Source organism: Oncorhynchus mykiss, chromosome 18 (genome assembly GCF_057628025.1).
Source record: "Oncorhynchus mykiss isolate SJ-2025 chromosome 18, ASM5762802v1, whole genome shotgun sequence".
NCBI classification, from domain to species: Eukaryota; Metazoa; Chordata; class Actinopteri; order Salmoniformes; family Salmonidae; genus Oncorhynchus; species Oncorhynchus mykiss.
In genome coordinates, this window is record NC_143039.1 from 26,270,096 (window position 1) to 26,287,500 (window position 17,405).

At 45.7% G+C, this 17,405-nt stretch overlaps 1 protein-coding gene across 1 annotated transcript in view; it reads left to right on the forward strand.

The window, feature by feature from the left end:
* Positions 1–838: 838 nt before the first annotated feature.
* The window catches only part of LOC110495730 (SLIT and NTRK-like protein 3), an 18,100-nt gene continuing 1,533 nt past the window's right edge, over positions 839–17,405 (forward strand). The window contains exons 1-10 of the mRNA XM_036952141.2: positions 839–1,169; positions 8,028–8,312; positions 8,506–8,757; positions 8,971–9,086; positions 9,320–9,954; positions 10,317–10,507; positions 11,386–11,489; positions 11,564–11,783; positions 12,013–12,139; positions 15,586–17,405. The exon at positions 15,586–17,405 is cut by the window's right edge and continues 1,533 nt beyond it. Of these exons, the coding sequence (XP_036808036.2) occupies positions 8,088–8,312; positions 8,506–8,757; positions 8,971–9,086; positions 9,320–9,954; positions 10,317–10,507; positions 11,386–11,489; positions 11,564–11,783; positions 12,013–12,139; positions 15,586–16,676 (2,961 nt within the window). The 5' untranslated portion in view covers positions 839–1,169; positions 8,028–8,087 and the 3' untranslated portion in view covers positions 16,677–17,405. The remainder of the gene's footprint in view (positions 1,170–8,027; positions 8,313–8,505; positions 8,758–8,970; positions 9,087–9,319; positions 9,955–10,316; positions 10,508–11,385; positions 11,490–11,563; positions 11,784–12,012; positions 12,140–15,585) is intronic.

The following is a 17,405-nucleotide window of genomic DNA, read 5'->3' on the forward strand; positions in this document are numbered from 1 at the left end:
GTGTGTGTGTGTGTGTGTACAACCAGTCTATACAGTAGATTATGTGTATACAGTACAGTAGAAGAGCAGAAGATAAGTCAGTCTACCGAGGTGTGCAAGGATGCTGCAAGGATGCCGGCTGGCGCGGGTCGCCATGGTAACTAAAACACCGGTTCTCTAGAAATCCGTTGTTGGTGCTTAAGGGCATGAGCAAAGATGAATAAAGTAATGAGATGATTAATTATTGTCGGTAAAGCTGAAGGCCTGAGTAGGGTGCTTTACATCGGTGCATGTGAAGATACAGTTGATAGCCCGCTAGGCCTACAGGTTAGGTAACCTAATATCTGCGTGGTGTCATCCGTCAACAGCCCTCGATTGAGGAATAATTCAAAACGAAGAATATTTGGTCACTTTTACAGACCTACCCGTTTTTACGTTTAAACCCTTATTTACAAATAGCCCAATGGACATCGATTACATTTACATTGAATGCAGGATCCACCGCTCTAGTACTAAACTGTTTCTGAGCGAAGTAACCTACCCTATAGCCCTATAGACCTACTCTGGTTTCCTTTAGGCCTGTGTAATAACAAACAGATATGGCAAATCAGCTGACTTGATTAGAGCGCCAAATGAGCGCGCCCGGTCAAATATAATGAAGCATGGCACTAAATCCAAACTAGCTTCTTCTTCGAATACTTCCCCAGTTTCCCACTTCCCTCCACTCATTCCTTCTTTCTTTTATTGTCCTTTTGGCTACTTCATTTTCTGTACTTTAATTAGGCTACCCGGTTATCAAAAATGGAGAGACAAGTCATCCAATCCGCGCAGCATCATGCGCGTGTTCGGTGGCAGTCCCGCGCCGCAGCTGAGTTCCCGCGGGCAGCACTGTTGAGCGCTGGAGAGGGGAACAGACCTGCATTCTGAAGCGGTGCGCGCTCCCCCTCTCTCTCTCTCTCTCTCTCTCTCTCTCTCTCTCTCTCTCTCTCTCTCTCTCTCTCTCTCTCTCTCTCGCTCACCCACATTGCAGTCCTGTCACGTTCCCTCTGCTCCCCCCATCCGCCTCAACCGCTCCAGGAGAGGAAAGGAGAGAGGGAAGGAAGAGTGCAGCTGAAAAGCAAACAGACATGTCGACAGCCAACGCATAAAGTCTCCCATCGGCTGTTCGTGGATTTCTTCGCGGGACCTGAGTGAGTAAAGACCCCGTCTCCCCACTGCCGCTGTATGGTTCTTAGCGCTAGTGGGAGGGGAAGGGGGAGGCAGACAAAGGCGAATATAAATGGTTTGCGTTAATGCCAAGGATTTAGTGCCTTAATAGGTTATATTAATGACTATTTGGACACGCACTAATTCTATAATTACAATTGTGCCCAGTAATGTTACTAATTGACATTATTGTATGGATAAAGCTATTTCCATAGTCTTGGTTTTGGATGGTACGTTTTGTTTCTAGGGAAGAGTGGCCGGGTTGCGCCGGGCAGGGAAAGCTCTGTATCGGCCCTGGTTGGACAGGGGGTTCGTGAGGAAAGGTAGACGCTTAGATTATGTGACATGAATATGTGTTGTAGTAAGCAGCTGCCGCGGTCATTGCTGGTTGGTTTGCGCCACGGTGCAGGAGATGGAGAACAGGGAGAGGAAGGTAGGGAGGAAGGAAGAGTCACGATAGAAAATCAAAGTAGGTCTAACCACACCTGTTCTGTATGCATAGATGAATGGATAGATGAGTGGATGGATGGATGAATAGATTTCTGTGAGAGAGAGAGATGAAAAATGAGAGAGGGTGACAGGAGAGAGAGGGGCCTGAGTTATTAGCCAATCAAGTGGCTAGAGGAAGTAAACAGTGTTGTCTTGTAGGTCAGACAGTCATTACCCAATGAGGACCAAATTGAAATACTTCAATAGTGGCTATTGAAATATTGATCCAGCACAATATGTTTAACCTCATAATTATAGTGTGAAAAGGATACTAGAGTCCACTGAATACAAACCTGCATGTATTTATCTACTGAATACAAACCTGCATGTATTTATCTACTGAATACAAACCTGCATGTATTTATCTACTGAATACAAACCTGCATGTATTTATCTACTGAATACAAACCTGCATGTATTTATCTACTGAATACAAACCTGCATGTATTTATCTACTGAATACAAACCTGCATGTATTTATCTACTGAATACAAACCTGCATGTATTTATCTACTGAATACAAACCTGCATGTATTTATCCACTGAATCTACAAACCTGCATGTATTTATCTACTGAATACAAACCTGCATGTATTTATCTACTGAATACAAACCTGCATGTATTTATCTACTGAATACAAACCTGCATGTATTTATCTACTGAATACAAACCTGCATGTATTTATCCACTGAATACAAACCTGCATGTATTTATCTACTGAATACAAACCTGCATGTATTTATCTACTGAATACAAACCTGCATGTATTTATCTACTGAATACAAACCTGCATGTATTTATCTACTGAATACAAACCTGCATGTATTTATCTACTGAATACAAACCTGCATGTATTTATCCACTGAATACAAACCTGCATGTATTTATCTACTGAATACAAACCTGCATGTATTTATCTACTGAATACAAACCTGCATGTATTTATCCACTGAATACAAACCTGCATGTATTTATCTACTGAATACAAACCTGCATGTATTTATCTACTGAATACAAACCTGCATGTATTTATCCACTGAATACAAACCTGCATGTATTTATCTACTGAATACAAACCTGCATGTATTTATCCACTGAATACAAACCTGCATGTATTTATCTACTGAATACAAACGTGCATGTATTTATCCACTGAATCTACAAACCTGCATGTATTTATCTACTGAATACAAACCTGCATGTATTTATCTACTGAATACAAACCTGCATGTATTTATCTACTGAATACAAACCTGCATGTATTTATCTACTGAATACAAACCTGCATGTATTTATCCACTGAATCTACAAACCTGCATGTATTTATCCACTGAATCTACAAACCTGCATGTATTTATCTACTGAATACAAACCTGCATGTATTTATCTACTGAATACAAACCTGCATGTATTTATCTACTGAATACAAACCTGCATGTATTTATCTACTGAATACAAACCTGCATGTATTTATCTACTGAATACAAACCTGCATGTATTTATCTACTGAATACAAACCTGCATGTATTTATCCACTGAATACAAACCTGCATGTATTTATCTACTGAATACAAACCTGCATGTATTTATCCACTGAATACAAACCTGCATGTATTTATCTACTGAATACAAACCTGCATGTATTTATCCACTGAATCTACAAACCTGCATGTATTTATCTACTGAATACAAACCTGCATGTATTTATCTACTGAATACAAACCTGCATGTATTTATCTACTGAATACAAACCTGCATGTATTTATCTACTGAATACAAACCTGCATGTATTTATCTACTGAATACAAACCTGCATGTATTTATCCACTCAATACAAACCTGCATGTATTTATCCACTGAATCTACAAACCTCTCTCTCTCTCACACACACACACACACACTCTCTCTCTCTTTCTCTCCTTCTATTTCTCTCCAGCCAGGGAACACTGTGTGCAGGGAAAAGGAAGGCTTTTGATACAATCAATATCAATAGATTTGAGCTGTTTCACTTGGAGCTCTCCTGTGTGTGTCTGTGTGTGTGTGTGTCTGTGTGTGAGAGAGAGTGAGAGAGAAAGAGAGACACGATATAGCCTTGACTGACTGACTCACGGTTACTCATGGTTACGCAATCAATCCTCTTTCTTCAGCACAACATTCTGCTCCTCCTCTCCTCTTTTCACAATACCCTCAGTCCTCTCTTTTCTTTTCTCCTCTTATTTTCTCTCTCTTCTGCTCCCTCTCTTCCTCTGCTCATTTCCCCCTCACTCCAATCTTCTATTTCCTTCACTTCCCCCTTCTCCCATCTTATCTTCCCTGCTCTCCACTCTTCTTTTCATATCTATCATCCTCTCCCCCTTTCTTTTCCACTCCCCTTCTCCTCTTCTCCCCCCTTGTCCTCTTCCTCTCATTCCAAAATCACCTCTCCCTGACATCTCATCTCGGGTTGTCTGTTTATCGTACTGCAGTATTTTCCCAGCCACTGATTCAAATCATGACCTTATCATCACCTTTTATTGCATTATCCGTATTGTTACATTATCGTAACATTTTTGTTACATGGTCCTTGTTGTTACATTACCACTGCAATTTAGTGCATTATCCTTGTTGTAACATTATCCCCGCGTTTATTACACTATCCTTGTTGTTGCATTATCGTTGTTGTAATTACTGTTATTGTTATCATTGCATTATCTTTTATTTAAAACATTTTTTTTACCTTCATTATCATGGCCTTCTTCAGTGTGTGCTAGCTGCTTCTAAACTAATCTCGTCCAGTAGCCAGCCGGCTCTGTGTCTGTCTATATGCAGGAGCAATTGAACTAGCTAGTAGCTTCTGATTGTTATTGTTTTCTGATTAGTAGCCCATTACCTTCTGCATGGTGGCCTCCAAGTTACATGAATCAGGCAAAGAGAGACTCCTGATTTCTCCTTCTCCTGATGTAATTTTCCAGGTTAAAGACAGCATATTGCATCTCTTGTTTTCGAGTGCAGTCTTCTCCTCTCATCCATCCGGCCCTGTGTTTATAACATATTATTTTATTGTCAGCATCGCTCTGACTGTCATTACGATTTTAAAGCAGCCTCTTATGTCCCGAAGAGGTCTTCAGATCCTCTCTCATGCTATCTGCTGTATTATCATGGTAATCAACCTAATGTATTATAATGGCCTTGGATTGCTGTTGTTAGTTCCTTGTTGATGAATGTAATGGGTGTTTTCCACGTCACTGTCTGGTATGGAACCTGAAGCATTATGTATCCTGAACCGTGCTATAACTCCGATATAAATATATATACTATAAACTATCATTATATTATAATTAAGCAATAAGGTCAGAGGAGGTGTGGTATATGGCCAATATACCAGCTACGGGCTGTTCTTAAGCATGACGCAACGCGGGGTGCCTAGATACAGCCTTTAGCCGTGGTATATTGGCCATATATCACAAATCCCTGAGGTGCCTTATTGCTATTATAAACTGTTTACCAACGTAATTAGAGCAGTAAAAATAAATGTTTTGTCATACCTTTTGAATATGGTCTGATATACCACAGCTGTCAGCCAAACAGCATTCAGGGCTCGAACCACCCAGTTTATAATAATATTTACTCTGCATTGCGTTGTGCCTAAGAACAGCCCTTAGCATGTTATATTGGCCATATACCATACCCCCTCGCACCTTAGTGCTTAAATATAGCACTATAACTCATATAGCTGATAAAACTATATAAAATGATGTTTTGACCTAAACTGGGATATGCTTAACACCCCGGCAGTCCTACAATCTAAGCTAGATGCCCTCAATCTCACACAAATCATCAAGGAACCCACCAGGTACAACCCTAAATCTGTAAACAAGGGCACCCTCATAGACGTCATCCTGACCAACTGGCCCTCCAAATACACCTCCGCTGTCTTCAACCAGGATCTCAGCGATCACTGCCTCATTGCCTGTATCCGCTACGGATCCGCAGTCAAACGACCACCCCTCATCACTGTCACATCAGATAGCAGATGTTCTGAAAGAGCTGCAAAATCTGGACCCGTACGAATCAGCTGGGCTTGACAATCTGGACCCTCTATTTCTGAAACTATCCGCCGCCATTGTCGCAACCCCTATTACCAGCCTGTTCAACCTCTCTTTCATATCGTCTGAGATCCCCAAGGATTGGAAAGCTGCCGCAGTCATCCCCCTCTTCAAAGGAGGAGACACCCTGGACCCAAACTGTTACAGACCTATATCCATCCTGCCCTGCCTATCTAAGGTCTTCGAAAGCCAAGTCAACAAACAGGTCACTGACCATCTCGAATCCCACCGTACCTTCTCCGCTGTGCAATCTGGTTTCCGAGCCGGTCACGGGTGCACCTCACCCCACGCTCAAGGTACTAAACGATATCATAACCGCCATCGATAAAAGACAGTACTGTGCAGCCGTCTTCATCGACCTTGCCAAGGCTTTCGACTCTGTCAATCACCATATTCTTATCGGCAGACTCAGCAGCCTCGGTTTTTCTAATGACTGCCTTGCCTGGTTCACCAACTACTTTGCAGACAGAGTTCAGTGTGTCAAATCGGAGGGCATGCTGTCCGGTCCTCTGGCAGTCTCTATGGGGGTGCCACATGGTTCAATTCTCGGGCCGACTTTTTTCTCTGTATATATCAATGATGTTGCTCTTGCTGCGGGCGATTCCCTGATCCACCTCTACGCAGACGACACCATTCTGTATACTTCCGGCCCGTCCTTGGACACTGTGCTATCTAACCTCCAAACGAGCTTCAATGCCATACAACACTCCTTCCGTGGCCTCCAACTGCTCTTAAACGCTAGTAAAACCAAATGCATGCTTTTCAACCGTTCGCTGCCTGCACCCGCACGCCCGACTAGCATCACCACCCTGGATGGTTCCGACCTAGAATATGTGGACATCTATAAGTACCTACGTGTCTGGCAAGACTGTAAACTCTCCTTCCAGACTCATATCAAACATCTCCAATCTAATATCAAATCTAGAGTCTGCTTTCTATTCCGCAACAAAGCCTCCTTCACTCACGCCGCCAAACTTACCCTAGTAAAACTGACTATCCTACCGATCCTCGACTTCGGCGATGTCATCTACAAAATAGCTTCCAATATGCTACTCAGCAAACTGGATGCAGTTTATCACAGTGCCATCCGTTTTGTTACTAAAGCACCTTATACCACCCACCACTGCGACCTGTATGCTCTAGTCGGCTGGCCCTCGCTACATATTCGTCGCCAGACCCACTGGCTCCAGGTCATCTACAAGTCCATGCTAGGTAAAGCTCCGCCGTATCTCAGTTCACTGGTCACGATGGCAACACCCACCCGTAGCACGCGCTCCAGCAGGTGTATCTCACTGATCATCCCTAAAGCCAACACCTCATTTGGCCGCCTTTCGTTCCAGTTCTCTGCTGCCTGTGACTGGAACGAATTGCAAAAATCGCTGAAGTTGGAGACTTTTATCTCCCTCACCAACTTCAAACATCTGCTATCTGAGCAGCTAACTGATCGCTGCAGCTGTACATAGTCTATCGGTAAATAGCCCACCCAATTTTACCTACCTCATCCCCTTACTGTTTATATTTATTTACTTTTCTGCTCTTTTGCACACCAATATCTCTACCTGTACATGACCATCTGATCATTTATCACTCCAGTGTTAATCTGCAAAATTGTAATTATTCGCCTACCTCCTCATGCCTTTTGCACACAATGTATATAGACTCTCTTTTTTCTACTGTGTTATTGACTTGTTAATTGTTTACTCCATGTGTAACTCTGTGTTGTTGTCTGTTCACACTGCTATGCTTTATCTTGTCCAGGTCGCAGTTGCAAATGAGAACTTGTTCTCAACTAGCCTTAACGCGACGGTGCCAGTAGTTCACAAACAAAGGGACATGCATAAGCATCACTCTGCTGGGTCTGATAGGATCCCAGTTAACAGTAGTCATGTGTGTGTTTCTGTATGCAGTGTAGTGAGGGGTGGGTGTGTGCCGCTGCCCTGGGCTGGGTCTGATAGGATCCCAGTTAACAGTAGCCATGTGTGTGTTTCTGTATGCAGTGTAGTGAGGGGTGGGTGTGTGCCGCTGCCCTGGGCTGGGTCTGATAGGATCCCAGTTAACAGTAGCCATGTGTGTGTTTCTGTATGCAGTGTAGTGAGGGGTGGGTGGGTGCCGCTGCCCTGGGCTGGGTCTGATAGGATCCCAGTTAACAGTAGCCATGTGTGTGTTTCTGTATGCAGTGTAGTGAGGGGTGGGTGTGTGCCGCTGCCCTGGGCTGGGTCTGATAGGATCCCATTTAACAGTAGCCATGTGTGTGTTTCTGTATGCAGTGTAGTGAGGGGTGGGTGTGTGCCGCTGCCCTGGGCTGGGCTGAAGGCAGAGGAGGTAGGATGCTGTGGCTCTCCCTGCTGTCTGTGGTGGTCCTGGGTTGTGTGACCCCGACCCAGACACACACTCACACACACACCCCGACGCCCACCTCCACACACACCCCTATGGTGGACAGCTCGGAGGAGGAGGTGGACGAACCGTGCTTCGAGCCGTGCACGTGCGAGGTCAAAGAGGGCGTGTTGCACGTGCACTGTGATGGGCGGGGCTTCACTAACGCCAGCCAGGTGACTGCACTGCATTACCTTAATCTAATGTACTTCATATTATAATATACATACTGCAGTAGTATATTAATAAACAGCCCTGTTCTGCACTGTACTGCATTACTGCACTGTTTCTGCTTTGGCATATATGTATTTGTATATGATTAAATAAAGTCAACCAACCAACCAACCAACCAATCAATCAAACAATCAGGTGTCTCAGTCCTGGCTCCGCCCCTTCAAGCTCAACCTGCAGAGGAACTCCTTGAGGCGTCTCTATAGCAACGGCTTCCTGCACCATAGCAATGCCGTGGCGATAAACCTAGGCAACAACGCGCTGCAGGACATCCGTGCCGGGGCATTTCATGGTCTAGGGACACTGAGACGCCTCTACCTCCACGAGAACAAGCTGGAGGTGTTCCGCAACGACACCTTCTCTGGCCTGGAGGCACTGGAGTACCTGCAGGTAGGCCTGACATGATTACTACCCATTAGAAACATCAATAAACACTGTGGTCAATCCTCATCAATAATCCCTGGAATTAGTCCTCATCCATACTTACTGTGACAACGATAATCAATAAGTTATGTGTGATCTCCTGAGCCTGATGAGTTCCTGTTTGTGTCAAAATGTCACATTTGAACACTTTGACTTTCCCTCTATCCCCTCTACCTACAGGCCGACTACAACGTCATCAAACGCATCGACAGTGGGGCGCTACGCTACCTGCTTAAATTACGAGTGCTCATCCTCAACGACAACCTGATCCCTGCTCTGCCTCCTCACCTCTTCAGGTATCTACCTGCTTAATAACCCTGCACTATGTCCACATCATGGGTCTGTTTCTCACTCTGACCAAGGTAACTGTCTGAAAAAGTTGTTTTCAATCACATCTATAACATGTATCAGTCATGTTCCTTATTCTTCAATAACATGATCACCAATTCCATTTCAATTCGAAATTTCAGTTTAATTCCTGAATTGAAATGGAATTGACCCCAGCCGTAATGATCCCTTCCACCCCCAGATCTGTGTCTCTGACCCACCTGGACCTGCGGGGGAACCGTCTGAAGAGCCTGGCCTACGCCGGGACCCTGGAGTACGTGGGCCGCAGCCTGATGGAGCTCCAGCTGGAGGAGAACCCCTGGATCTGTGGCTGTGAGGCTGTCCAGCTGCAGACCTGGCTGGGACACATCCCCTACACCGCAGTGGTGGGGGACATCACCTGCGAATACCCCTTCCACCTGCACGGGAAAGACCTGAGGGAGATACCACGCAAAGAACTGTGTGCCGGAGAGGTGGAGGGAGAGGGGGAGAAAGAGGGAGAGAGGGAGAAGCACGGAGGGGTACAGCCTCCTCAGCATCCGCCCTCTAACCCAAAAGCGAACCCCAAGCCTGGGAGGCCCAGACCCACCAAGCCGTCCTCCATGGTTCACCATCAGAACACACATACCTCATCTTCGTCGACTTCTTCATCATCGGTGGAGCAGAGGGGGAGAGAGAGGTCCCCTCGGCCCACTAAGCGTCCCAGGCCCTCCAGGACACCCCCCACCCAGCGTAGCCTCCTCCCCAACCAGCCCCCTCCCATCGCAGGGTACCAGACTCGCCCCCCCATCCCCATCATATGTCCTCTGGGGTGCACCTGTAACCTCCACATCTCAGGTACAGTTTGGATGGGACTTCTTTGGCTCAGCAGTGTGACATCATCACACACAGCAGGGTGACTTCCTGCTAACAGATATAAACAACAACAAGATTTGAATTTGCCAAGACTGCTACTATTGTACTCTTCACAATGTGGGCAAGCCACAAGGGACACAAACTAACAGGGACAATCATTGCACTAGGGACCAGTGACAAATATGAATTATGTTGTTGTCTGTAAACAGGAAGTCGCCCCATTGTGTCTGATGATGTCATACTGCTGAGACTAGCTTTGCATATGTTCTCAATGCAAAACGCTTTGGGCTGAAATGTATGAAAAAAAGCTGTACAAATAAAGTTGATTCAGTATATTGTTCCAGACCTAGGGTTGACAGTCAACTGTAAGGAGAGCGGCTTCCATAATGTGTCCCAGCTTACGCCACGCCCCCTCAACGGACGGAAGCTGTACCTCAGCGGCAACCTCATCCAGCGGATCTATAAGTCAGATTTCTGGAATTTTTCCAGTCTGGATCTACTTCACCTGGGAAACAACAGGATCTCCTTTATTCAGGTTGTCATTAGCCAGGGGATCTCCTTTATTCAGGTTGTCACTATCCAGAGGATCTCCTTTATTCAGGTTGTCACTATCCAGAGGATCTTCTTTATTCAGGTTGTTGTTAGCCAGAGAGGATCTCCTTTATTCAGGTTGTTGTTAGCCAGAGGATCTCCTTTGTTCAGGTTGTTGTTAGCCAGAGGATCTCCTTTATTCAGGTTGTCGTTAGCCAGAGGATCTCCTTTATTCAGGTTGTTGTTAGCCAGAGGATCTCCTTTACTCAGGTTGTTGTTAGCCAGAGAGGATCTCCTTTATTCAGGTTGTTGTTAGCCAGAGAGGATCTCCTTTATTCAGGTTGTTGTTAGCCAGAGAGGATCTCCTTTACTCAGGTTGTTGTTAGCCAGAGAGGATCTCCTTTATTCAGGTTGTCATTAGCCAGGAGATCTCCTTTATTCAGGTTGTTGTTGGCCAGAGAGGATCTCCTTTATTCAGGTTTAGGCGTAGGATCTCATAGGGTTCAGATTGTCTTTAGCCTGAGGCGTCATACACGGGGAGCACTGATGGCCAAGTTTGATATCTATGATTTAATTATTAGTAAACAACAAAACATTAGGCCTATAACCTGGATCTCAGCATACACCTGGATAACATTGAGGGGACCTGTGGCACAATGGACATGAAGTCCCTGTATTTACCTTCTCTTTCACTCTCGCTCTCTTTCTCTCTTTCTGTCGCTCTCTTTCTCTGTCCCTCTTTCTCTCTCTCTTTTTCTGCCTCTCTCTTTCTCTGTCTCTCTCCCCTCTCTCTCTCTCTTCCTCTGTCTCTCTCTGTCCCTGTCTCTCTCTGTCCCTGTCTCTCTCCCCTCTCTCGCTCTTTCTCTCTGTCTGGTTCTCCAGGAGGGAGCGTTCTCCAGCCTGCCGACCCTGAGGAGTCTCTACCTGAACGGCAACAACCTGCAGAGGCTTAGCCCACACATGTTCCTGGGTCTACTTAACCTCAGGTAGGACTGACTGTCACACACACACTCACTCACACACACATTCCTGGGTCCTGTATGATCATGTCTCCTTGTAGGTATCTGTACTTTGAGTACAATGAGATCGGTGTGGTGGAGGCGGGAGCATTCAGCCCCATGCCGTCTCTCCAGCTGCTCTTCCTCAACGCCAACCTGCTGAGGTCACTTCCTATCGGAGTGTTCCAGGGCATCTCCCTCTCTCGCCTCAACCTCCGCAACAACCACTTCCTCAGCCTGCCTGTAGAGGGGGTGTTAGAGCACCTCACTGGACTGGTGCAGGTATGAGGAGGAAGGGAGGGGTGTTTGTAGGGGGTTAGGTGTGTGTGCAGACAAGGTGTGTGTAGTGGGGCGGTGTATATTGGTATAGGTGTGTGTGTGTAACGTGTATGGGCACAGGTGTGTCTGTCAGTCTGTCTGTGAAGGGGATTCTAGAGCATCTAACTGGACTAGTCCAGATGTTCCTCATTTTGTATGGCATCAGCCACATTTTCTCATCATCTCCTCCCAGGTGGACCTGCAGCAGAACCCATGGGAGTGCCGGTGTGATGCGGCCCCTCTGAAGCGTTGGCTGGAGGGCCTGAGTGCGATGGTGGTGGTGGGGGAGGTGGTCTGTCACTCACCAGAAGAGACCACAGGTACCGGGGTCTAAGGCTCATGGCAGCACAGTTAACATTCTAATAAAAAGCATGAGCTGGCACACACCCAGAGAACATTATTTTGTGTAGAGGTGCTGACTAACGGCGAATAAACTGTAAGCTACGAAAATAAATAAAGAGAGGGGCACACTCTCTATATACATATAAACTCCCAGTCATTTATTGGGTAAAACAGCAACATCTGAAGGCTACCGAACATCTGCCGAAACATTGGTGTTTTACCCAATAAATGACTGGGAGTTTATATACTGTATATATAGAGTGTGCAGATCGTTATTTATTTTTCTAGCACAGTTAACATTACCACACCATTCACCATTCCTCTCCCCTTGACGCTTCCCACACTTCCCAGGTGTAAAGGAGTGTCTATGTGAATTCATTAATCGGGCACCACTTGTTTGTTCTGAGTCAGAAAGAATATATCATTTAGCAACACGGGATAAATACAACTCACATGATTCTATCTGAAGGAAATTGAGTACTGTTAAATGACAAGGCAAGGCATTCATGGAGAAGAGTAGATACTTTATAAACAACAGATTTATTAGGAAATAACCGGGATAATGTGCTGAATGTAAAGGATGAATGAATAATAAATGGCATAATGCTACATGAAAGGAAGGGAAAAGGGTGTGGGGTATTTCCATAGTATTTGATTAAATGGAAAAAAGACTATATGGATAGAGAGCGGTCCCGTTCTGTGAGCTTGTGTGGCCTACCACTTCGCGGCTGAGCCGTTGTTGCTCCTAGACGTTTCCACTTCACAATCACAGCACCAACAGTTGACCGTGGGCAGCTCTAGCGGGGCAGCTCTAGCGGGGCTGACTTGTTGGAAAGGTGGCATCCTATGACGGTGCCACGTTGAAAGTCACTGAGCTCTTCAGTAAGGAGAGTGCATGACTGTGTGCTCGATTTTATACACCTGTCAGCAACGGATGTGGCTGAAATAGCCAAATCCACTCATTTGAAGAGTTGTCCACATACTTTTGTATATATAGTGCACTTGTCTGAAGGATAAGTGGCTAAAAAGGTGAATGTTTTCAAAAGTCTCATGGAATCTGTGCCTCCATTGAACACTACACATCGGCTGCTACTGTAGGCTGTATCATGGTAATGGTGCCGGAGGGGATGGCTGACGTTTTTTGGGCTCCTAACCAATTGTGCTTTTTTGTGGGGTTTTTCCTCGCATTGTTCGCTTATTTTGTACATAATGTTTCTGCTACCATTTCTTATAACCGAAAAGAGCTTCTGGATATCAGAACAGCAATTACTCACCTCGAACTGGACAAAGATTTTCTTCTTTAATGAGTCTGACGCGAAGGATATACTCTTGCTCCTGGACCAGGTCCACATCCCCGTCATTCGCATGAAGAAAAGAGGGCACAGATCCGGGTGCCTTGTGATTCGTCGGCGAGTGGGTAACCCGCCTCTACCATCCGTTCTATTGGCCAACGTGCAATCACTGGAGAATAAACTGGATGAGCTCCGTTCGAGACTATCCTACCAACGGGACATTAAAAACTGTAATATCTTATGTCTCACAGAGTTGTGGCTGAACGACGACACGGAAATGATACAGTTGGCTGGTTTTTCTGCGCATCGGCAGGACAGAACAGCTACGTCTGGTAAGACGTCTATTTGTCTATTTGTCAAAAACAGCTGGTGCGCAATGTCTAATATTACGGAAGTCTCGAAGTATTGCTCGCCTGAGGTAGAGTACCTCATGATAAGCTGTAGACCACAATATCTACCAAGAGAGTTTTCATCTATATTTTTCGTAGCCATCTACTTACCGCCACAAACCAATGCTGACCCTAAGACCACACTCAATGTGCTGTATAAGGCAGTCTTGAAGAGGGTGTGACAACGCCTTTTCCCCCTTAGGAGACTGAAAAGATTTGGCATGGGTCCCCAGATCCTCAAAAGATTCTACATCTGCACCATCGAGAGCATCCTTACCGGTTGCATCACCGCCTGGTATTGCAACTGCTCGTCATCTGACCATAAAGCGCTACAGAGGGTAGTGCGTACGGCCCACTGGGGCCAAGCTTCCTGCCATCCAGGACCTATATACTAGGCGGTGTCATAGGAAGGCCCAAAAAATGGTCAAGGACTTCAGTCACCCAAGTCATAGACTGTTCTCTCTGCTACTGCATGGCAAGTGGTAAAAGAGTGCCAAGTCTAGGCCCAAAAGGCTCCATAACAGCTTCTACCCCCAAGTCATAAGATTGCTGAACAGTTAATCAAATAGCCACCCGGACTATTTGCATTAACCCCCCCCCCCCTTCTTTTTACACTGCTGCTACTCACTGTTTATTATCTATGCATAGTCACTTTACCCCTACCTACATGTACAAATTACCTTGACTAACCTGCACCCCCATTGACTCTGTACCCCCTGTAAATAGCCTCGTTATTTTATTGTGTTACTATAAAAAAAAATGTATTACTACTTTCTTAAACTCCATTGTTGGTTAAGGGCTTGTCAGTAAGCATTTCACAGTATTCGGCACATGACAAATTTGATTTGATTTGATATCATGTAACAGCTTTTTCAATGGCCACAGTGTTTACAAGTCCTCTAGCTATATTAAACATTAAACGCCATGGGACTACAGAATCCTAGTGTGGGACTATAAGAAATGGGAGGTGGCTCCTATAATTATTATATAAATAAGTGTCTCAAACAAAATGTATGACTAAGTCAAATCTCTTAACAGGCTTAGGGAGATGTCTGCATTAGTGGGACATCAGGTGTAGTGGTACATGTGTGTTGGAGGGTACTGTACTATGGTCATTTTGCAACCCAATCACAACTAATGCTTTTGGGTTGTTGCTGAATGTTTTGTGAACGAAAATTGTTTTGGGGTTAGTGTGGCGTCAATTATTAATCAACAATCTATCTTTTTGGTGTTAAAATGAATAGTTATTGGTGGTGTTTTAAAATATAACTACTCATATAAACCGTTATTTTATGATGTCAGATTTATAGTACTGTCCCACTTCCCTTGAATGGTGTTTGAATAGTGGGACAGGGACCTTTTCAGCTACACAAAGGCACAAAATGAACCTTTAATCAATTAAAATGTATTTTCCTTCATATATTCTATTTTCTAAAATACATAAATATATATATATCACATTTACATAAGTATTCAAAAGGTGGGAGGGCTCCTGCTGGGAACTTGCTGTGAACGTGGCCTCCCTCTTCTTGTGTTCTCTGGCCAGTGAAGGGAGGTCCTTGCGTATCTTCAATGTGGTTGATGTCTGGCATGGATGTGTGAAGTTGACACTCCTCCACACAGGTGTGCAGTGTAGGTGAATGCATGGGGCTCTTCCACTGTTGTTCCTATATTTGTTTGGTTTGTTGTACTTCAGTGACTTAAAGAAAGTGCCTTTCTTTTCATTGTGTATCTCTGTTGTAGGTACAGACCTTCGCTCTCTTTCCCTGGACCTCCTCTGTCCAGACCTGGACACCCACCAGGCCACGGTGGAGAACCAGGGGGAGTGGAACAGCTCCACAGCCCCAGACGGTGATTTCTCTCTGGGCTACCCCGTGCCAGGCCATGGCCCCCTGGGTCCCATCACCAAGGCTTCCATCCCTCTGTCGGTGTTGGTGCTCAGCCTGCTGGTGCTGTTCGTGTCGGCGTTCTTTGCGGCAGCGGCGCTGATCGCCTATGCCCTGAGGAGGCGGCACAAGCTGCCGTTCCGGCGGCAGGGAGAGGTGGCTCTGGCCGGGATCCAGATGGAATGTGGGATATTCACCGAGCAGCAGCACCACAGGTTACCGGTACCGAAGACCCCTCCTCCTCCTCTGTCTGCCTTGCAGCATAGCCTTGTCTACGATAGCATCCTCCCCGTCGTCCCTGGCCCTAACCCTAACCTCAGTCCCTCAACACACATGTGCAGTAGCCCAGTCTATAAGAATGAGGATGGTTCAGTGGTGAAGCAGCAATGGCAACAACAGAAGCAGCTCTCTGCTTCTAAAGAGAAAGGGAACGTGGGAAGATACCCCTCGGCGGGGGAGAGAGAGAGCGAAGGACACTATCGTTTTGTGGCAGAGAGAGAGCGAGAGTGTAACATGGAGGTGTCCCATCCCCCCATCAGTACCGTTGCCGGGGCAGTGGGACCCCCTCTTTCAGATCTCCGTGGAAACGGGACCCTCTGCCCAACGGTCATAGACAGCCAGGGCCCCACCCCCAAGGTGGGATTGGTTGACTGCCTGTTTGGGATCTCTGGAATGTCCGCCGCCGTCCCAGAGTTCCGAGACCTGCCGGACAGGTATACACGTCCCCCACCACCCCGCTATCCCCACCCTCCACAACCCCCTCAGCCCCCCGAACCCAAAGAGGAAACTAGAGCCAGCCAATCACTCGTAGTTACTACAATGACAGCGCACACGGGGCCAAGCAGTAGTAATCAGAGCCAGAACTCAGAGTTTCCGCGAGAGTTGAGAATGAGACTCAGTACCAAGCCGGATTACATGGAAGTCCTGGACAGATCTTATCAGTTCTAATAGATGTTCTAATGTTACTATGGAACCGCTGGCGTTGACAATAAATTACTCCTGTAATATGTCATGTCTTGAACATGTTGATATGCAGAGGTAAACCAGTGTGTGGCGAGAGCTGTTAGGACTAGGATGAAGTTACTCTTAGATGAGGCTTTGGAGAGGATAAGCTGATCCTAGATCAGTGGCCGAGACTAGCAATTATTTTTTGTACCGTTGATGACTAAATACTAAGTATCAGGCTTTTTTTATTCCCAGCATCACAAAGCAAGACAATGTGGTGTGTGTGTGTGTGTGTGTGTGTGTGTGTGTGTGTGTGTGTGTGTGTGTGTGTGTGTGTGTGTGTGTGTGTGTGTGTGTGTGTGTGTGTGTGTGTGTGTGTGTGTGTGTGTGTGTGTGTGTGTGTGTGTGTGTGTGTGTGTGTTAAACAATGTGGTGGGTGGGTGTGTGTGTGTTCATGTTAGACAATATACTGGGCGTGTGTTTGTTCATGTTAGACAATATAGTGTGTGTGTTCATGTTTTCTCTCGAAAGACCTGCTGATGAGACACTCAGTTGCTCTACCTCTCCAATAACATCATGAAACACAGTGAGAGCGAGAGAGAGACTGAGACACAGGGAGGAGTCAGGAATGAAGTGTTAAAGAGAAGGGGGTGTAAACGCAGAGTCCCAGTCTGACAGTCGTCTAATGTAGCATGTAGCACTTTCCATATGAAAAGAATGTGGAAGAGGTGT